Source organism: Protopterus annectens, chromosome 6.part0 (genome assembly GCF_019279795.1).
Source record: "Protopterus annectens isolate FY-2018-M chromosome 6.part0, PAN1.0, whole genome shotgun sequence".
NCBI lineage: Eukaryota > Metazoa > Chordata > Ceratodontiformes > Protopteridae > Protopterus > Protopterus annectens.
Window position 1 is genome coordinate 1,064,574,509 of NC_056737.1, and position 22,839 is coordinate 1,064,597,347.

Here is a 22,839-nt window from a genome sequence, read left to right on the forward strand (position 1 = left end):
GATATACACCAACAATGTGATATATTGGGCAAACAAAAAGGACGGTAAAGTTGAGGATATTGGAACACTTGGGTGATGTTAGGGATTTGAGACTAGAGGGCCCAGTGGCCCAACATTTTTGTTCTGTCCATGAAGGAAATTTAGATAGTTTTTTCTTCAGTGTTCTAGCCAGACCCTTTGGAACTAATAATATGGAGGGGGGCATTTATTCATAGGTTATTAAAGCTGGAAGCTAAACTCATTATTAATTTAGGAAACTTGCATCCACTTGGGTGGAATTTAGACTTAAACTGGGATATTTAATGAATATAATTCATCCTAGGTCATCAGTTTATTTAATGTTTAGATGTTTATTTGTATGTATGTGCATGTTATGTAGCTGTAATGTGAATTTAAAATTACAAATGCTGCTAGGTAATAATGAAAGTGGCAAGGTAGACAATGTATCAAATAAATTTGTTATAAATTCAAAGTAAGGAATGTTTATAATTATGTATTTAGTTTGTGGTATATTTGTATTTTTTTACTGTATATTTTTTATAATGTGTTAGTCTTCACTTTCCTTTAAGGAACTATGCCTTTAAGCTTGGGTGGTGGTTTTTATCAATTAAAGGTTTGGTGAATTAAACACATTTGCATATAAAACTGATGGGATTTAAAAAGGCTGCAGTAGTATAAGATTTTATTCCTTGAAGGCTTTTTAGCCGAGGTACCAGAAGAAGTGTGTAATAAAAGAAGGTGCAGCTATTCGCTTGGTTCCTGACTTGTTTTTTTTTTGTAAACTTCAATTACTCCCTAGCAATTGCAATACTTGGATGACAGAAAGTAAAAATTTAGAGAACATGAGAAAAAAATCAGAAAAAAAAAACTTTGCCCAAGAAGAATCTTGCAGTTGTTCAGCAGAAAAGCAGTTCAAATTTCAGCATTGGTACAGCAGATAGCTTCCAGCAATTTAGAGGGAAAATAAGTCAAATGCACTCAGACGTGTTTACAATAAACGAAACAGTGAAAAAATACCTAAAGTCAAATAACAAAAGGTTGGAAAAGTAGAAGCATTAACTAGCTCTTCAGATGAACTGATAAAGCTGCAAAAATCAGAGATTAAAATGAAGAAGAACCTTCCTAAGCATGAGGCTTCTCAAGAAGAGCTTTTACAAAAACAGTACAGTTAGAAGACAGACCATGCAGAGAAAACTCAAGATTTTCTGCTGTACCAGAGAAACTGGAATGAGCAGACTATGAAAGTGCAAACAAGCAAGAGGACAATTTTTCTACATCAGGATTTGTTAACTGGCAGAACACACTCTGTGACCCAATGGCAATAGCTAATATCCTAGCTAACAAATTTAGAGCGAATTTTAGTCTACCCACAGTTACAGCTGTCCCATTTAGCTCCACAATCCCAGCTACCCCTTTAAATTACCATAGAACAAGCTCTCTCAGCTCTTTCAAAAACTAAGAATACTTCATCCAGGGCCCTGACAAATTATCAGGTTGTCTGATTATCAGTGTCAAATATGGCTTAATCTCTTTAATCTGAGCTCCTCCACTGGTAACATCCTGGAAGCAAAGAAAACAGCCACTGTAATGCCATTACACAAAGAAGACCCAACCACAGAGCCTGGTAACTAAAGACCCACTGATCACTGACAGCCAGTGCACTTTTCTTCTTTTAAATACCTTTTATTTATTTATTTGTTTTTGTTGACCGGGAAAAGTCAAACTGGGCAAAATCCATTTTCAGCAGAGGCCCAGAGAGAGAAAAGCTCCACATTTAAATTACACGTGATGTACATTTATAAATGCAAGGTAAAAAACACCTGCACATGAGCTTATTTACATGATTTTTAAAGATTGTAAAATATTTATTTTATGAACATAACATTTTAACACAAAAAACAAGAGAAAAATGATCATAAATTGGCTAATTATTGAATAAGGAAATAATATACAGTAACGCAATGTATTTATAACACGATGGCTGCAGTGGAAAGATCAATATGGGCTGTTTTTGAGTTTAGTAATAATTTACAGACACAAGTAGAATGTAGCTTAAAAATTATAAGAGAGATGAAAGGAGAAACTATGGAAATGAGCAGGAAAAAAAAAAGACAGAGGAAGAACTGTAATTAGTGATGGGGTATGAGAGGAGGAGGAAAACAGTTTAGGAAATTAGTGCAGTATGAGGAGGAGGGGGATAAGTTACAATAATATTGGGAAGCAAAGTGGCTGTAAGAGTTGGAGAAAAGCAATCTGAGTAAAGCTAGCCAGGTGAGAGTTAAATTCTAACTTTAGACATAGGCAAACCTACATTAACAGAAATGAAAAACAAACCATATTCAATTTTTTTTCCATTTCTATACACTATACATCACCTACCTTTTCTTTCTTTCTGATACATACATTTCTGAATTCCTGCCTTCCCTTGAACCTCACTCCTGCTCCTCCTGAACATTACTCTGCATGCACTGTTTCACAGTTTCCATGTTTTTCTATGTAACTTGTGCTTTTCCATTTCTAAATATCCCTCTTCCAGTTCTCTTATCTCTTTTATAATATTCAAACTTCAAATACAGTTGGTTTAGAATCTGATTTCCATTTTCTAATGTTTTTTTTGCAGTCAACAGAATTAAACTTACTAAGGCCTTACTAGGTCTAGGCAATTCAGATATTGCGTTCCAGGTCAAAACAACACCCTTAGCTGCAATCATTTGCTCACCCAATATTTTTGACAGAGTACTCTTTAGGGAATTGTTTTGCCAACTCACTACACTCCAAAAACACGTGTTCCCATTTACTTTTTTCTTCCCCATCACACCTCCAACATTTATCTACCTGAGGAAAAATTCCTTGAAGTCTGCTTGGGGTATAAAACTACCTATGCAAAAACTTCCAAGCAAAGATCCTAAACTTTGTTGTATACTTGGGAAGTATGCATATGTCCTCCCATTGTTCTTTTGCAAATGGCGTTTCCAGTCTCTCTTCCCAATCTTTTCTAACCTCATCTGATTAATTCTTATAGTTTTCTTGCAATATTTTATATTCCCCACTAGTTATCCTTTATTTAGCAGCAGCTTCTGTCCCAGATTTGACTAAAAACCCCACCAGAGCAGCATGTCTTTCATTTAAGATTGCCCTATTCCTTTCTCTTTGCCTGTACTCTGATATCAGTCCCTAGTAGGGAAGGCAGTCTCCAGCCTACGTTCTAAACAACTTCTTGGCCTCAGCCCACTCTACTACCTTTGTCTGTCTAGTTATTTGTTTCCAATACCTTTGTTCCTTTGCCAACTTTCTCCAGTAAATACTAGTCCTCCTCTTGCCTATTTTCTGTGCACCTACTTACAGTCATCGTTACTGGAAAAATCTCATGTTACCATTCTATGTTGGCTTATTTCCTAGAAAACGTTCTGCTACTTTATGAATATAATATTCCATATGGTTGTTATTATTCTCTTTAAGGATCTACATCCGAAATACCACCCTGTCTTTATTTCCTGAACTTCCCTCCTGTATCATCATCATCCCTTTCCATTTTGAATTATAACCTTCTGTTTCCATTATGTACATCAGCCGTAACTGTGTAGTCCTAAAATATCCCTTAAAACCAGGCAATCCTAAACCACCTTGTTCTATTGGAAGGATCAACTTATCCCACTTAACTCTTGCCATCTTCCCCTCTCAAATAAATTTCTTCAGCTCATTATTGTCCACAATTTCTCCTCTGGTTGATAAAAATATGTCTAACCTGTACACAAATATAAAGGGACTAAAGCATTCCTACTGTTTATACCTTTCTATCCATATACAAAAACAGGAGCTTTCAATTTCTCAGTTTTTGTATTACCTTTTGTTTAGTCTCTTCCCACATATCCTTAGCTGCCATAACAAGAACCATTTTAAACCATACTCCTAAATAACTTCATCTTATGTCTCCATAAATATGAGTACCACTGAACCTATCTGTGTGTGCATATATAATTTACAGCTATAGCCTTTGTTTCATCTTCATTAATTTTATATCCCAAAAAAAGAGTAGAAACTGTCTCAGAATGTTTCACAACACTGAGATGTCCTTTTCTGAATTTATCAGGTACAAAATAATTTCCGTAAATAAAGCCAGGTGTTTTTGATTTCCATACCAATTATATCTTTGCATTTCTGAAAGCTTTATTTTCTTTGCCAATGGCTATAAAAATAAAGCAAATAACAAAGGGAAAAGAGGACATTCCTGCCTGGTTCCTCTGTTCAAACACAACTTACCAGAGAGAAGCCTTCAACTTTAATTCTTACCTCCAATCCTTAATATATTCTCCTAACTAACATTATTACTATATCAGGAAATGTAAATGCTTCCATTACTCAACTCATAAAATCCCAGTGTACTCTGCTGAATGCTTTCTCTGCATCAAGACCCACTAGTTACAGTGGTATTTTCTTACATTCTGCTTCCCTCTGGATCATCATTACTCTATTAACACTGACAAATGTTTGCCTTCCCTCCACAAAACCACAGTGATCCATATCTATCCATTTTGGCAACACCTTTGCCATTCTTTTAGCTAGTAAAATAACTTTATAATCATGGTTTAAAATTGAAATAGGTCTATATGAATCTGAGTCTGATTGGTCTTTACCATGCCTCATATAGACCTATTTCAGATGATGGTGTTTCCCCTCCTTTTAAAATACTGTTAAATAAAACTTTCAAGTTCTTAATCACTTTCTTCCCTCCTAACTACCAAACTTCCACAGGAATGTCATCTGGTCCTAAAGACCTTCCTGAAGATTGATTATAGATTGCCAATTTCCAGCGCACTTTTCTTAGGGCTAAAACTTCATGTTTATTGAAAGTACGTAAACTCCCATTCACATCTGGATGGGGAAGAAAGATAAGAAATGAGATAGCAATCCGTACAGGTGGGAACACAGGCTGGAACATACACTTATCATGGGCAGCATTAATTTCAAATTACATAATGCCTGTGGGTTCAGCCATCATTTTTGGGCTTTTGCTGCTACATAGAAGGGCACATTGCATAAGCTAAAATATTTACTCTAGGTTAAAAGAGGAAGTACATCTGTGTATGTAAACTTATCATAACAGCAGAAGGTCTAATAGATCACTGTTGCAGTAACTTAAGCTGTTGGGGTCCAAATAGTGACATGTAGCCTAAGCTATTGGGGTCCTACTGCAGTGACAGGGCAGCTTTCAAAGCTTAACAGCATCTTCCACAAGCTCTGTTGGGAACTTGAGAGGAACTCTAATGTAAGGACAGCTAGAATGCTGAATTAGTTGGAGCTTGTTTGCCTAGAAAAAGAAGGCAAGAGCTGTAAAAACATAGTACAAACAAACAAACCCAACAGTAAACTATATACAAAAGGGTCTAGACAACCACACTCAAGCAGTTCAAAAGGAAAACAGCCAAAATATAGAGATGGAAGCAGAGGGCAGCTAATGCAGCAGGGATCTATTAGAACATTTACTGTTATGGTAAGTTTACTTACACAACCATACTTTGTTTAACACTTGTATCACTCTTGCAGTAGCCTGAGCTATTTTGAACAATTCCCACAGCTTAGAAACTAATAAGGGAGCAGGAAGAATAAACTAAGAATCCAGTAGTCACTGGAGTACGTTCCTAGTAAAGCATGTTCCGGATCTGGAAAATTAATTCCGTTTTTAGTGCTTTGTAAAAGTATGTACAGAGGACCCTGTTGCTGCCTGTAGAATACGTCTGCAGTCCCTGTCTTTCCAGATATCCACCAAAGAATGCAAAGCCCTTGTGGAATAAGCCCTAAGCCTACTTTGAAGTGGCATATTAGGGTGTGTATAACAAAAGGATATAGCATGAGTCAACCACCCAGAAATACTCTGCTTTGACACTGGTTGTCTTTCCTCTTACATCCACAGGAGACAACCAGCTGATCAGCTTTCCTGAAGGCTTCAGTATTTCTAGGTAGTATCTGAGCTACCTATGGACATCCAGTGTGTGAGGAATCTTTTCACCCTTGTTCTTGGGTTGAGGAAAGGAGACGGAAATTAATACTCTGGCTCAAGGTAAATTATGATACCACTTCAGACATAAAAGAAGGGTTAGCTCTCAGAGACACACCTCTTGTGAATAATGAGGTAGGGTTGACTGAACATAACTATAACTCAGATACTCTCCTATCAGAAGTGACAACAATGAGTGAAACATGTTATGAATCTTAATTCAGCCTGATAAGCTGGTTCAAATGGAAAAATAGTAGACTTTTTAAACAGAAAGTTATAGCTGAAGGAGCAGCCATCTGTTTTCTAGCTGGATGGATATATAACACCTTTTCCAAAGCTGTTTAAAGTAAAAATGGCTGATGGAGGAATCTAAGTGCAGACAAACAGAAATGGCTGAAAAATGAATCTTGTTAGAGGAATAAGAAAGGGCAGAGAACAGTAACTTATGCATACCAGGGTCTGTGGTAATTGCCACTGTCCAGATTGAAAACAGTGGAGAACCACTGTTGTCATAATTTTTGGGAGTCCTTATGAATCTTCAGAAGAACCCTGGACTTCAGTGGAGAGGGTGGAAAAGCAGACAGGAACATTTCTGTCCATGGAATGAGAAGACATCCTGTCTGCAAGGAGCATTGGAGCAGAATTTCGTTAACTGTCTGTGGGGGCAAACAGATCTACCTGACATGTTCCCCACATTTGGATCATTTCTTAGAAGAACCCGGAGTGAAGCTTCCATTCATAAACATCTGTTCTGATTCTATTCAATTTGTCTGCAATCAAGTTTTGCTCTAATGGAATTCATGAAGCCTGAAGAGTCAAACACACCTGAGTTGCTATCTCCCAGGCTAAAGGTTAATGCACTACATCCCTGTGGTGCTGTCTGTGTAGACTTGCAAAGGTTCCGGGGCTACAGATGATTTAAAGCTTTAAAAGTGTTGATCAATGCCAACATCTCAGTGATATTTATGTGCTTCTGTCTATTGTGAGGGTTTCAAAAACTTTGCATTTTCACCCTTTTGGAGACCATGCTCCACACTAGCTCGGATGCATCTGTAGTGACAGACTGGAGAGGAGTCTGAAGGGCAGATCAGTGAAAGGTCAGGAGGAAGAATAGGAGATCTGTATTGCAAGAGATTTGGTCTACCCACCAGAGAATCTCTCTTCTCACATTCCCAGAAAACAGTTATCTGAAAAGATAAACAGTGAAGCTGACTCATTCAAGCCTGACCTGACGTAGCATTGGATTTTTCTCATGTGGAGGCCGTCCAAGGGAAGCATGAGAATGATCAATGCCATATACCCCAAAAATGCTGAAAAATCCCTTGCAGGTAACTGACTCTGAATGAAGAAACTCAGGAAAAAGTGTTGCAACATCTCTACAGTAAAAAGGATCTTCCCCAAACAAAATCTAACAGACATCCTAGGAATACAATTCTGTGAAAAGGGATGTCAGATGATTTTTATAAATGAAATGAAAAGTCATTAATGGAGGCAGATGCTTTGTCAATACCTTTAGTGCAATGTAAAGTCCAAAGGGTAAGACAGAGAACTGATAATTTAAGCCAGGCAATGAACATCTTAAAAAAACATCTGAACTGCTTGGCAACCTAGTTTTCTTGCATGAAGATGTAGTAGGCAAGGAAAAGACAGTAATAAGCTCCTTAGCAAATCTTCCCTGTCCATGGAAATACAAACAGGAGAAGGTTACGTTTTCTCTGTGTTCACTTTTTCTGGAACACTTCCTTGAAAATGACCAACCCTTAGTGTGCATACTTATCCCATATCCAAGTTCCCTATCCTGGCTGAGTGAAGAACTTCAAGCTGCCTCTTCCCCTAAGTCCAATAAGGTCTTCCTCTTTCCCACTATGGGCATCCCTTCAGCCACAGAGGACATGGCTATCCCCTGGTGCTTGCTGGCTTTAAGTGCAACACTAGAGGGATTGGGAAAAAAGATGAGTAGTCTGAGGGAACCAAGAACAGCAACAGCAGAGTCATCCACCAGTGGCTGAGGCAAAACAGGACATCTAAGTACTCCTTAGCAACCTTATTCTTCAAGTGGGCAGGAGAAGGTAAAACCACAGAGACTGGCCGCTCCTCCATAGGTTAGATGAGAATGAGACCTCAAAAGTGTGTACTGGAATCTTGTCAAGTCGGTAAAAGGTAAAGTACAGAACAAATGTTACAGTGGTAAGTAAACCACTGACAGTCCCCCACAATCCCAATAGCCTGACCCAAAATACAGAAATTTACAAACCCTGTTGGAAAATTCTGTTAATAAATAGAACTTTTTTTTTAATGCAAAAAGTTCACATAAACAATTACACATAATCTCCCTAAGAAATACAATGACAGTCCCAAAACACATTCAATTTCCTAGCAAACATAATGGCATAGTCAAAAAATACAATCTTTCCTCAGAAAACAGTTTTACTGGAACGTTTTCCATAACAGGGGACTGGTTTGCCCAGCCTTGAAGATTACCAACTGACAGTTTCACTGGGCCTGTTGAAGAAGTGCACTTCAATAACAAAAAAGTCTTTGCAGTGGAGATCCCCTTAAGCTCCTGACACTTACAGCATGGGAAAAATGCCTTGGACATGACCCAAATAGCTTAGGTGACAGCAAAAGTGATCTTTAACATCAGGGGTTCTGAAAAGTTACTTACCTTTTGCTTGTTAAAATGTTTTTATTGAAACAAAAAAGTCATGAAAAATGTGAGTTGGGTTCAAAGGGAGATGAGAAGAAATAACTGCATAAGAGATCAGCGTACACATAAGCCAAAAGGTGGAAAAACACATTCAAAAGAAATGTCATGTATAATAGGTGGAAGTAATGCCTTTCTATGTAATGGCTTACAGGTACAGACAAAAAGCAAAGCATATAGAATTACATTAAGAAATGTACAGTACAAATAGTAATATTCCAGGAGATACTGTACATCAGGATAGAAGTGAGCATATGAATTTGACAAAGGATTTCAGGGTGGACATTCAGAAGAGTAACAGAGACAAAGGAAAAGAGCAGTAATAATACTGATTACTTAGAGGGGTCCAATAGTGATAGAAAAAGGAAGAAAAGAAAACAGTGGCAGCTTTATGGTCGCAAGCAGCTATTGGCAGGTGAAGACGGTTATGCTGGTATGTATTTATACTGCGTCAAAAACCGCTATTACAGAGCATAAGAAAATCTGGGATGAAATACTCAGCTCTGAGCAGGGATTATTATTTATAGGTAGAGAATGAAACTTTATTTTCAACAGTAAGGTTGTATCAGGGGAACCTAGAAGGGAAAATATAACAAAAGAGGGTAGATTTCTTTAGAACTGTATGAGAATATTTGGTATGGAAGATGTATTTCACAGGAACATGTGTGTTTAACTGAAAGCTCTGACACACATTCAGTGACTATTTCAGATTATGCACTGATCTTTTTCTAATTCTTTTTTCGACTTTTCCCAGTTAGGGGTCACCACAGCGGATCACCTGTTCGCTCATGATTGGCAGTGGAGTTTTACAGTGTCGAGTTGCCCGCCCAGGCCCAACCTTCCACAGAAGGCGCACACACACTCACACCTAGGGCCAATTTAGAGTGTCCAATCCACCTACAGCATGTCTTTGGGATGTGGGAGGAAACCGAAGTACCCGGAGGAAACCCACGCGACCACAGGGAGGACATGCAGACTCTACATAGAAGGCACCCCAGCCAAGGATCAAACCAGAGAACCTCTTGCTGTGAGGCGGCAACGCTAACCACTGCACCATTGTGGCCGCCCCCAGTTTCTCAGTTTTATTTCATTACCATACATTTTTATATTCGTTTTTTTTTTTAGATCATGCACTGATAAAAACTAATATAAAAATGTATGGTAATGAAATAAAACTGAGAAACTGGTACTTTCCTGCTTCCCTGTTAAAAAGACTGGAATTTAAGGAATGTGTAGTGGAAATGATTTGACAGTTATTAGGGAAGTTTCAGAAGGGATAGCTAGTTAGTGGGATAAAATAACAATGGAGTTTAAAAACAGGGCAAAATAAGAGAAAGATATGGGGGAAAAGGAATTATTTAGAAGGGTTGACAAGGTTAAGGAATTGCAGAATAAGGGGAATCTCATACAGTAAGAACATATATATATATATATACATATATATATATATATATATATATATATATATATATATATATATATATACACACACACACACACATATATATACACACATATGTATTGATATATAGGTCCCCATCATAACACTGAAAAATCATTTCCCTGAAACCCAAACAATTAGACCCATTTCACTGAAAACTCATTTCATAGAAAAGTGTAGATGAGTGTAGACAGTATGAGATGGTGTCATTTCTTGTAATAGAAGCTGTTTGGGAAGTGAGTCCAGCACTGTGTGTTTGAATTTTGATGGTCAGCATCATGTAGTACCCCCAGATTTGTAGATGCCAGTGTTTGTCCCCAAGCACTGATTCAGTGTGCCTGGTGTTTTTTTTCTTTTCTCTGTGGTTGTGCCATCATGGTATATATAAGGGGGAGTGCAGCAATGCTTATCCCCCCTGCAAAAACATGTTTTTAGGATATATTTCTTGTGAATTAGATTTTAGTGAAATGAGTTTCCATTGTTCTGCTGACATAGACCCATACATACATATATATATATATATATATATATATATATATATATATATATATATATATATATATATATATATATATATATATATATATATAGTTCCCCTTCATAATATCGAATTACTGAATGCTTGAAATTCAGTAACTCGAAGTTATAAAGTCGAACCAACAAAAATCCCAAAACCCACAAGCGCAAAAACAAAAAAACACGAACATACAGAACACATACACTACACAAAACGCACACCATACAACCCAGATAACATAAACTACAAGCCTTACACTACATGTACGCAGGGGGGCAAGCCCCCCTGCACACTCCACGTGGGGGGCTGCACCCCTCACACCCCCCCACTTATATATTCTAACTCCTAGATCGCACTAATACACAAAAAAAAAAAAAACACACAGACATTATAAACTGCCTCGCACACACACAAACACATCACACATACATAGACACAGCCAACACTCACACTCATACTCCCACCTCCCTACCCTAACCCACATGCATAACTTACAAGACACACACATACACTCACTTACCTTCACTTCCGTAAAACATCCCAACTCACACACTTCCCGTCCCGTAGCTGACATGCATAAGCGGGAATTCGAGATATTTGAATTTACGCTTATGCAGATTCGCGCTTCTGCATTTTCGACTTTACAGTCTCCAGTTACTGAATTTCGAGCATTCGGTAATTAAGGTGCAGGGGGCTTGACCTTTGCAAAAATATATACCTTTTTTTGTGTTTTTTGAGTTATACTTTTTGGTGTTTATGTTTTGAAAAGCACAATCATTTTCTCATGCCTTAACCAAACACAGGTAAACCCAATAGATATTAGACATACCATTTAAACAGGTGCTAGTTCTATGGATACCTTTTATGCCCTTAGGTGCTGCTCAGAGAAAGTCTGTGTGCCAGAAGTTGATTAAAGATTAATAGTATGATGTATTTATGGGTTGACCAATGCCAGGGCAGAGGCCAGTAATTATAAAGGAAATGGTGTGGTGAGTGGGTGGGAAAGGTGGTAGGGTAAGGGAGCTTTCACAGCCTCATGGGATTTTTCATATGTAAGACTAATTCATTAAAGCAGCAGGTGGTTTTATTTACAAGGATTCATCTTCTAAGGTAATAGTAAGTTAAGTCACAGCTGTTCCTCTGGGTGGGAGTCTCAGTTATAGTTAGTTTAGAAAGTCAGTATGGCCAAGAAACTTAAAATACTATTTAATAGGGGTTTACTTTGTTACGGGATTGTAATGTTTAACTCCATACTGAAAACTGGTTGGAAGTAAAAGGTAGAGTATAACGAAGCAACTTAAGATTAAGTAATGTATTTGTTTTTCTTAATGTTAACAGTAAGGTAGCAGAATTGTAGCAGAGAGAGAAAGCAGCTTTTTATTTTTTATTTTTTTGGGGGGGGAGTAGTGACTGCCTTTTATCTATCATTAGGCTGAATAGCAAGTAATTTATAGCTAAAAATCTGATGTTAAAGGAAAACTCAGAGCTGTTACAGTTAATGAATTTTACTGTTTCAGCGAGCTTTGCAAGATAATGATGTGAACTTTATGCCATATCCTATACTTGCAGGTAACTCTGTAAAGAACTGCAGAGTACATTTATATATTTGAAGATAAGTAACTGAGTATGGTAAAGAGAATACCATGATTTGTGTTTTGGCCTGCCAGACAGTGATGAAGTACTAGGTACATTCAGGAAGAGGTTAAACCTGTAGCTACAAGGGAGAAGAGGTGGTAGGAAGGTTGTCTGAACAGAACCAGAGGGGCCCAGCAATTGCTACAGCTACAGAAAGGCAGAGAAGGTAAGTGAGAGTAGTATAAATACAGAAAGGCAAAGGCTTCACACCTACAGTGTTGCAATTAGTCCAGGGTTACGGTTTGGTAGTAAAAGCTAGCTAAGCTATTTTAGCAATCTTCCATTGACTTACCCAGCCACCATCCTACAAAGGCAGTTAGGCTGAAGGGTGACTACAGGTAAGTATTACTGATAGCATTACTATCTCAGCTATAATATAAAAATTTCCTTTATTTTTATACTCCAACATTATCTCATCTGTAAATATAGGGAAAATGTTGATTTGCTGTGGGTATCACAGCTGTAATACTCCCTGGCCATCTGTCTAGATAATGCAGACTTGTCCTATGCTGTACTCCTATACAATACAGTGTATTACACCCAGCAATGAACATCACTATTAAAAGGTTGCAACAAGTAATCTGTCAGGCCATGTAGGAGCTAGTCTGTGCAGAGGATTATGTTTGAGTCTCTGATCTTAGCTAGATTATGTGTTTAATAAATGAATGACAAGAAATTTGTTCTTGAGGCGAATTTTCTGACATCCATTTGGAGAACATAAAACAAATGGCTAAGACTGAAGACCTAGTCTTAATTCTTTGTAGTAAGTTAGATGTTTTAGCTGCCCAAATGTAATAGCATACTTTAAAGAATGCATTATATGATGGTGTATCAGATTTTAAAGCTGTTGGTAATTAGCTGTGCACTTTCCTTTTTGAGTACCATTTTTATTGGACCGTAACATGCGTCACATCTTTTAAATCTGCTTATAGCTTTCAGGAACATTTCTCTGGTTGCTGCTGTTAGATCATAGGATTGTAGCAATTATAAAGCAATTAAGTCACGAGACCATTTACTCCTTACCAGTACCCAATCTCATGGTGTACTTCCTGCTTCCCACTGGGGTGAAACATGTTAGGCACATTTGCAGGTGGCCATCCAATTATTAAGGCTGTTTTTGAAAGATGCTAGGATGTCACTGTGTTTAACATGTAGGCGGAGTTTGTGCCAAAAAAGAACTAGATATTATGGGGTAATGAATTTTTCCCTCTATCGTGCTTTGTTTTCTGTTTTATTTATTTATTTAACATTTGTTTACTGGGAAAAGCCGACTTGGAATGGAGTCAATTTTCAGCGAAGGCCTGCGGAGAAATGCTCCAGATGCATGTCTTTGTAACATGTGAGGAAACCAGAATACCCAGAGAAAACCCACACTAATGCAGAGAGGACATGCAGACTGCGCACAGAAGGCACTCCAGTCGGGAATTGAACCAGAGAACCTCTTGCTGTGAGGCGACAACACTACCGCTGCACCACTACGCCACCTGCTTGTTTGATGTAATGTTGGTGGAAGCTTAAGTCTTTTGATCTAGTGCTTACGAAGTTGTTGGTTATATGAAGGTGTGAGAGCTCCAGGAGGGTTGTGGCTATGACAGAATCCTAATTCAAAGAAAACGCTTGGCTCTAATCTCATGACTGTACACTGATCAACAGATTGATTTGAGATATCCTATTGTGAGAACATAAACTCTGAAAAAGTGCCAGTAAAACTGTTGTTTTCTCTCATTTCAGATAATCAGTTTTCAACGTATTATTAGCTGTTAATGTTGGACAGGCAGTGTGTTAATTTAGAAAGAATAAACAGAAGGGGTTTTACCAGTGACTCTTGTGGGCAATGCAGGTCAGTGAAACAGGGTGCGATGACACTTGAAAATTCAGTTATGTTGATGACCTAAGAAGTGTAAGTGCATTTGTGTTGAGAGCCGTTGATGTGATTTGTATTGAGCTCCCCTCAACATACTTTTAAACAAGAAGAAGAAATGGAACTAATTTAAATAAAATATAACCAACATCTTTGGCAGTGGCCCCAACTACATCCACTGCATCTTCCTAAAAAGAAAAAAAGTGGTTTGCATATGGGAATTATTTTATAGTTTGTGTTCCAGAAATTACTGGCATCCCATTTTAAATTAATATAAATGTCAGTCTTGTATACAGGTCGCCTTTGAACTGCAGCCATACCTATATATGTATTTTTTTCATAGAAACCATGGCCTCTGATTCAAGATGTATGGTATGTAATGTTATGCTGTTGTATTTCCTGTGCTGTTCTCCATTCTTAGATATTTCTACATGTATCATGACACTTGACTCAGTATGTGTTACCTCTGAAAATGTTTGCACTAAGCTACGTTTTGTATTTCAGAAATTCTTTTTCAAGAGTTGGGATCTCGACAGGTTGCACTTCATCATTTTATACGTTTTCTAAAAGAAATGAAGGATCAAAAACTGCTGCTGGAACTGCTAAAGTAAGTGTAATTTTTATTTATTTAAAGTATGTTTAATACTGCTGTATTGGTTTAAAGGTTTTTTTTAATTGTCTGACTGGATAATTTCACTGATTAAACTCCATGATTTTTAGACTTCCCTCTGGGACAGGCCATATAATAGTCTGTTTGTGTCAGTGTATGCTTTTGAAGTGCAGAGCTAATATGTTTGTGGTTGGAGGAGTTATTTAAGGGGCTATTCTACTGCCTACACCCCAAGCCTGTATAAGCAGCAATAATATACACAAAGGAAATATATTGTACACCTAGGTGAGAACTTTCCAAGAGATTTCATTTAGGTATCCATCAAAGGTTGCTTGCTTGCTTGCTTTTTCTTTTGTATATCCCCCGCCCCATAATACATATCCAGTAACATGTCCAGCATTTGGTGTGCAATGGATGTTAGCAAGAGTCTGTCACTCACTTCTATGAATAATGTAACCCCTTCAAGATAGCCCTCCCCCATGGGGTCTCCAGTTTTCTCCTGGGATTTAAGCACTAAATTTTGCACCTTGAGCATGCCCTCAGCTATACTTTTCCTCAGAGGAGAGGTGAGCTGGCAGTGGCCTGTCACTCCTCTCCTCCCCTTCCTCTCCTCTCACCAACTCCAGCAGGCATCCTAGCCACTAATCAAACTCATGCTATCTGGGTTGTAGTCTGGGAGTTATCCCTTTATGGCAGCAGAGCTGGCATATCATGCTTGTCTTGTGATGAAGATGCTGCCATTGCAGTGGATGGTGAGTTGCCATTGGCTGTAGAGTCACTATACACTTATGAATCATCTTCTGGTAACAGACCTTGGACACCAGGCTCTGGAGTGCTGAACAATTTCCACCAGTCAAAAGGTAATTCTCCCTTTCATACTGTTGAATCATTTGCATGTCTTGAAGATGGGTGCCTTGATAGTAGGGTAAGGAACCCATCTTGGCTTCTTCACAATTCAAAAGATGTGTCCTGTCTTGAAGAGGGAGGCACAAGAGCAAACCATTTGGAGCTATGTGCAGTGGAGGAAAAGTTGCTGCTGTACTCTCAGCTGTTCTTGTACTGACAACCACATCTTTATATTGTACCTTAATAAGCAAATGAACACATTGTCAGTACTGTGTTAGTATTCTGTCAGTACTGTGTCAGTATTCTACATAGGTGATATTAACTGTCCGATCATTATCTTGTGAAAAGCAGTGCTGTAAAACAAATTTGGCTGTTCATGCAGTTCCTTAAAGAGGAAGAAGTTCCGTCTGTCCACCCTCATTGAAGAACCTCTTTAGGAAATTGAACTTTATGGTTGACAGGCTTGGCTACCCTCCATTTGAACTGTTTGTGGTTTTGTTTTTTTTCACTTGGAAAACAATATGTTGGAGTCCATAACCTCTTCTTTCAGGATCTTGGAACTTCAGATCTTCTTCCACAGAGAACCGTGTCTGGTCTTTCACAAGAATCAAGTGACCCCCTAGGACAAACTCACATTTCCTTCTTAAAATTGTATTAGAATTTATTTTAAACTTGTTCAGTTGTCTCCTGGTTTTCTTTCCACAAGCAGGGGCTAGGATAGAAAGAGCTTATCATATCCTGGACATGCACTGCCAACTCAGGTTATACTTGATGTGATTGTATGAGTTTAAGAAACTTTGGTCTAGGAAGTTGAAGGCAAGCAGTAGCCAAACAGGTTATATACTGCATTGCTTTTTGCCATAAGGACAGTGGGACAACTATTGGAACATACTGCTGTTAGAGGCCTCTCTGTCAGAGGAATGGCTGCTTCCTGTGCTTGCTTTGAAGTGTCTGCATTTCAAACATTTGTACCATGGCCATTTGGTTGTTGGTTCATGCTCTTACATAGATTAGTGCTTTACTCTGATTCTAGGAATCATGCTTTCTTTGGTACTTTGCTATTTCAGAAATTAGTTTTCTGAGTCTTCAGCTACTTTCATCAAGCACCTACCACCCTGCATGGAAGAAAGTTCTTTTTAAGAGTCAGACTGTTTCTACCTTGTCCCAGGTATCTAAACATGCCCTGAACAGTGTGCATGATTGTGCAGACTTTGTATAGAGTCACTGCTACAGCTACTCTGTCTAGGGCCTCTGCTACTGCGCTGAAAAGATATGCCTGAGTACATAAACAAAACTTTGCTCATTAGGTTAAGTCAAAGATTTTATATTCTGTTCTAGACAAGGAGATATTGTTTGGCTGTTCTGATATTCAGGTTCTTAAACAATTTGATGAAAGAAGTAAACTGATTTGGGGAGTTTCAAAGATTTTATTATTCCTCAGTACAAATCTTATAGACCACCCTCTTTCACATAAAAAGCCAAGTAAGTAAGTCTTTTTCTGGCAAACAAGGTGCAAAAAGGAAATGACAGTAGGGTAATAAAAATAGGAAATGGGAATCTTTTCAGAAAAAGAGACAAACTAACAGTCTGTGTTGGTATTCTACCCCCTTCATTCTCCTTCAGCCAATATTGCCACAAACCTGTCCCAAAAGCTGGTCTTCAACATACTCTTGGGTGTTAAAAGTGGTGCAGGAGGATTTCAGTGGAATAGAACCAGTGCTTGTCGGTCAAAGGGGCAAAAGCTTCTATTCCAGAATGTTTCTGGTGCCAAAGAACGAGGCCCCTTGGGGACCAGTACTAGATCTTTTGCTCATAAACCTGTATGTGAAAGTACCAAAATTCAAAAAGCTGACCATAACGGAACCTGTTACCCCTCATTCCCCCCCATGAGTTACATGGTAATACTGGATTTGAAAGATGCTTATTATTACATTCCCATAGCCCCAGGCTTCAGTAAATTTCAATGTTTTTTTCTGTTTCTGGGTCACAATATCTTGTCTCTGCATTACCCTTTGGATTATCTGCAGCTCCAAAGATGTTCAAAAAATGTCTAGCCCCAGTCACATCTCATTGCAGACTGAATAGAGTTCACATATTTCCATATTTAGATTACTTACTCATTTATCTAAACGTCAAGAGTCGTTATGTTGCTTCTGACCAGTCTGGTTCTCCAGGTAAATGTTACAAAATCTTCCTTGACTCCATCTCACAGGTTTGTGTTCCTTGGCTGTCTTCCAGGTACCTGTGTTCTAAAGGCCTTTCTGACACAAGAGGAGATGAACTTATTTTTCTCCTGAGGTTTTCCATTCAGTCTCGTACTTCTGCAAGAGAATTTCTCAGGATTCCAACGTTCAGGGCCTCTATGATTTTCATGATTCCTCTAGTGAGGTTACATGAGAGAAAGTTGTAATGGTGTCTGTGAAACACATGGACTTATGATTTGCATTCTGTGGAGCATCATATTCCAGTTCTGGGCCTTTTAAAAAGGGAACTGCTTTGGTAGAAACAACAAATTCTCCATGGACCCCATAGAAGTTTCTCACCAAAGATGCTTTAGATTTCATGTGGGGAGTAGTTTTCATGGGGGTGAGGGTGTAAGACCTGTGAAATTTTTCAGAGAGACCAAAGTACATCAGTGTAAAAGAGATTTTTTTTATAAACAAAAAAACATTTGTATTAAATTATCATGTATGACGACACTCTTATCTTTATATAAATGAAAAACCATATTAATACAACTTTAGTTGCAAACATTATACATCACAGACACCGTTGAAGCAACTGTAATTGCAAATATTATACATCATTTATAATATCTAGTTATTGTCAGTTAAGTATTACATAGCTTATTCAATATCTGCCTTCTTTTAAACCTTGTTCCTTCACTGCATGTATTGTGCCCACAATTCCCATTTTTTCCTATGTAGTTTGTTCTTTCCCTTTTCTAAAGATCCAGATTTCAGTTTTTTTATCTCTGTTGCTATATTTGCTACTTCTAGTAAAATTGGTTTAGATTTTGATTTCCATTTTCTAGTAATTGCTTTTTTGGCAGCCACCATAATTAGACTCAGCAAGGCCTTACTATGTCTAGGCAATTCCAATTTTGTATCGTAGATCAAAAAAAGAATTTCTCTGGTTACACCAATGTAGTCATCCAGTAACAATCACTTCTTTGTTTTGGACAAGGTTAATATGGATCATTTTACATGGAATAATAATGTTTTATTGGAGTGCCAGGAAGCTGAATGGCAGATCCTTCTGGCAGCGGACAAGAAACTAGGACTAAATGAATACATAAATCTCAAGTACTTTTTATTAGCACAGAGTTTATGGATATTTTACTAGATTTTATCTTTTTCAAAAATATTTAGTTGAATATGATTCGACCTTTTCATGGTCATCCACTTTATCAGTTTGGAACATAGTTACACATGACTTTAATTGTTCATTCATTCACATATTGCTGCTTCATTATGATTTGACTGAATAGGTCACATGATTTTTTCGTAGTATTTTAAATTTGGCTATTTTGTTGTTTAATTCATTTCTGATGAAGTTCTGAAAATAAACAGAACAAAAGTGCTAAATTACTGCATCTTGGTCTCCTTTGGGTGTCCTAGTAGTCTTCAAATCTGCAAGAAGTGTTATCTGAGTTGCAAGCTCTCATGATGGGTGAACCTTAACTCATATTTCAAAGGGATAGGGCCACATTAAGAATAAACCCCTCTTTTATGCCCAAAGTGGTTTCAGAGTTTACTTTGATTCCCGCCATCAGTCCTTTATAGGATCATAGGTATATACTAGGCTAACAAACACCAGGGCCTTTATAACCATAGCCACACAACCCAACCTAATTGTGTCCCTTTGTGTCATGGGCATTTATTAAGAATTGGTATGTTAGGAAGTTTCTAAAGATTATGTGGAGAGATATGTTAGTTTAGGCATAGTTATGGTCTGTCTTTTTCTGTCAGAGACCTATTTTCTACCCAGAAAAGAACTTCTGCGCAATGTGGCTTCATCCATTGACTTCCATGGGTGCCTGTCATCTTTTGGCCAATTTAAATTTCTCATCTGACTGTGGTAATTTACGCAGCCAAGTAATTCTCTAGCTCGCTTAGGAGCATAAATTGATAGCCGCAGACATTTCTTGGGAAGAACACATAGCTAATTAATTAGCTGCTCCACCGAATTCTCTCATTACTGTATACCATTTTGTAAAAAAAAAAGCGTAGTAAATCCACAGATTTAGCAAACTCCTATAGTCTCTTTCTTTTTTTGAAACAGCATACTGGAGCTTGTACAATGTTTTCTGGACTACTAGACAATCCGTTTGATTTCTGGATAGTCCGAAAAAAAAAAAAAAACAGATGGGTGACAGCACCATTGTTGCCATGCCACCAGGTCACATAGATGACCAGAGAGATAGAGGAGCTGGCTTTTTGTCGGGATCCTCATGGAAATTGAAAAGGTTCATGATATATGTGATTAGAATGGCTTCTGAATCAACCTATACTTGAGACCATTCTTTTAGATGTCCAGCAATGTATTACTAATTCCCTATAATAGATGTGAAACAGAACTTTTGTATCCTTTAGTGAGGTATTTGCAAGACAGAAGAGTGTGTTTGCAGAAATGTCAGGAATGGGTGGCAAGGAGAGATTTACATCAAAGTGTACAGTTTTATTGAGGAAGGCAAGCTAGACTTATTTACAGATGTTAAATTTCAGGTTTAACTTGACAGAGTCTGTCTGGCTTACTTTCAGTAGTCTTGAGGGAAAGCTTCCAAAGGTATGTCCCTGGAGTCTTTCTTAGGTTGGAGGACTCCATTGCTTGATGCTTTGAGTCAGGTTGCAGTGGGACAGGGTACAAGTTTAGCCATGCCTAACATACACAGAGGTCTGTAGATACGATGGCCCTTCTTTCAGAGGCCTTTTGGAGGAAATTTCAGCTTTATGGTGGCAGATGTCACCAGCCAATATGGTTTGTTGTCTGCTTCTGCCGTTACTAACAGTTCTTTCTTACTCAAGTGTTTGCATGGTGAATGCTTCATAACTCATTTCTCGTCCCAAAAGGTGTGGCTTACATATTCCTCTGTTATCTCTCTCTCAGTGTTGATTTTGTTCAACCAAGCTGATAGAGAACTGAGATATCGTGTTCACTTTTCCTAGACTTATCCTCTTATGGGGAAAAGTTAAGCAGGCTTGACTAAGCATGTGGGGAAATCTGTAGTTTGCTATGCATCTAATACTATTTGGGGTTGCATTACCGAATACCACCCCACTAGCTCATAGCAAGTCTTTTGTGTGAGACACTAACAGTGGACAGAAAATGTTATGTGGGTCTTAGAGTGTGCTTCCCCCTTGGGTGGCTCAGTGGAATCTTTCAGCGAATCTTTGTGATCAGAACTGTGAAAGGGGCATTTTCTAAGTCAGCAGTTTTTTTTCCAGCCTGTATAGAAACTTGTGAGGAAATGTACCATAGAAATGAACTTCAGGGAGGTTGCTAACAAGTAAAGTATGAGGATACACATTTTGGAAATGACATGTAATTAGAATTTTGTAATATTTATTTTGCCAAATCCAGCATTGTATTTTGTATTCCTGATAGGGACTTCTTTTCCCCTGCCATTTCCAATGTTACGCCTTCATATTTCCTCCTCTTTCTAGTTGTATTTTTGCAGTCCCAACCAGAAGTGAAGCCTCTTAACACTTTTGGCATGCTGTCTCACTTATTTATTTATACATTCACTCATTCAGTTTGGCAACTGGTAGAGCACTAATCCAGATAGAGCTGTTGCAGTCTCAGCCTGGACAAATATAAATGACAGCAGACGTACAAGTTAACAAGAAGTGTAATGAATGCAGTTAAAATGCTGTGTGAAGATAGTAATCAATTAATAGTAATAATAAAAGTACACAGTACAGGGGACAATAGGTAGAGATGGTTAGGGCAAGGAGGGAAGAAGGGAGTGAAATAGTGAAAGGGATAGAGCACACAATGTAAAAGTTAGCAAACGTAAGGTAAAGCCACATAGAAATAAACTATATACTATATATATATATATATATATATATATATATATATATATATATATATATATATATATATATATATATATACACACAATGTGGAAGATATGTCATATATTAGTATAGGGAAGTAATGTGAGGAAGACAAAGGTGCCTGGCTGGTGAATGGGAAAGTTGGGGATTAGGTGATGTGTCCAGGGGGAAAGCATTTGCAAACTGACTCGGACTTGAGATGATATTTAAACATGAAATGATGGGTACAGCTTGAGATCTTTAAGATTATTAGGGAGGAATTCCCAGACATTAGGGCCTAGAATGAAGAAGACAGGGTTAGTGCAAAGAACTCTGGATGTTAAGTTGTATCTCTTGCCTTCATTCTTGCTGGTTGGGTTCGGAGCCGATCTTCGGCTCCGACTCTGCCATTTTCTAAAGCTCGAGAGCTATTTACTGGCTCGAGGCCTCCCTATATCCCACAATGCCTGGCGCTAGATCCCCAGATCTCGTTTGCCGCTTCAGCTACGTGGTTGCGCTTTACTGGCTCAGGTTGTATTCATCTTTTTGTCATAATTAGTTGTTAAATTTTAGTATATATTTCAAGCTTTTTTGTTTTAGTAGTGTAGTACTGTTAGATTAGTTGTAGTACCTGTGTTTTTCTGCCTTTTAGGAAACTCGTTTTACTTAGAGAGTTTCTCCCCTCCCCCCCATCTCCCTAAAGTAGGCCATTTAATTTAGAGGCTATCCCCTTCCCTTTTATAAACTTTTTTCCAGTAGGGAGTAGTGTTTAGCCTTTGTAGTTAAAGATAAATTTATTTTTATTTTTGCTAGTATTGTTACTCTCTTTAATTTTTTGTGTGAAGGTGTGGGACTAGTGTGTGTGTGGGAGTGTGTGTGTTTATTTACACTAGTCTAATATACTTCAGTTGGTATCCCTTTTTCTTTAGCATGTCAAAGGATACCAAGGTATCAGGGTTTAAGAAGTGTGACTCGTGCTGTAAGAAAATGTCTCTGATAGACGGTCACACTTCTGGTGTTTATTGTTTGGGCGCCCTACACCTGCAGGACTCTTGCTCGGTATGTCATGCCTTTAGTCCGAGATTCCTGCATGAGCGTACGAACAAGTTGATTCTCAGGGGGTTACTTAAACCCGAGGGGTCACCGGCAAAGTCTCAGCCAGTGAAAACCCCTAAGCCCACCAAGCCGT

General features: G+C 38.1%; 1 protein-coding gene across 1 annotated transcript in view; it reads left to right on the forward strand.

Annotated features, from left to right (window-relative positions):
* The window catches only part of VIPAS39 (VPS33B interacting protein, apical-basolateral polarity regulator, spe-39 homolog), a 1,635,849-nt gene that overhangs the window by 948,695 nt on the left and 664,315 nt on the right, over positions 1 to 22,839 (forward strand). The window contains exon 11 of the mRNA XM_044074687.1: positions 14,658 to 14,760. Within this exon, the coding sequence (XP_043930622.1) occupies positions 14,658 to 14,760 (103 nt within the window). The remainder of the gene's footprint in view (positions 1 to 14,657; positions 14,761 to 22,839) is intronic.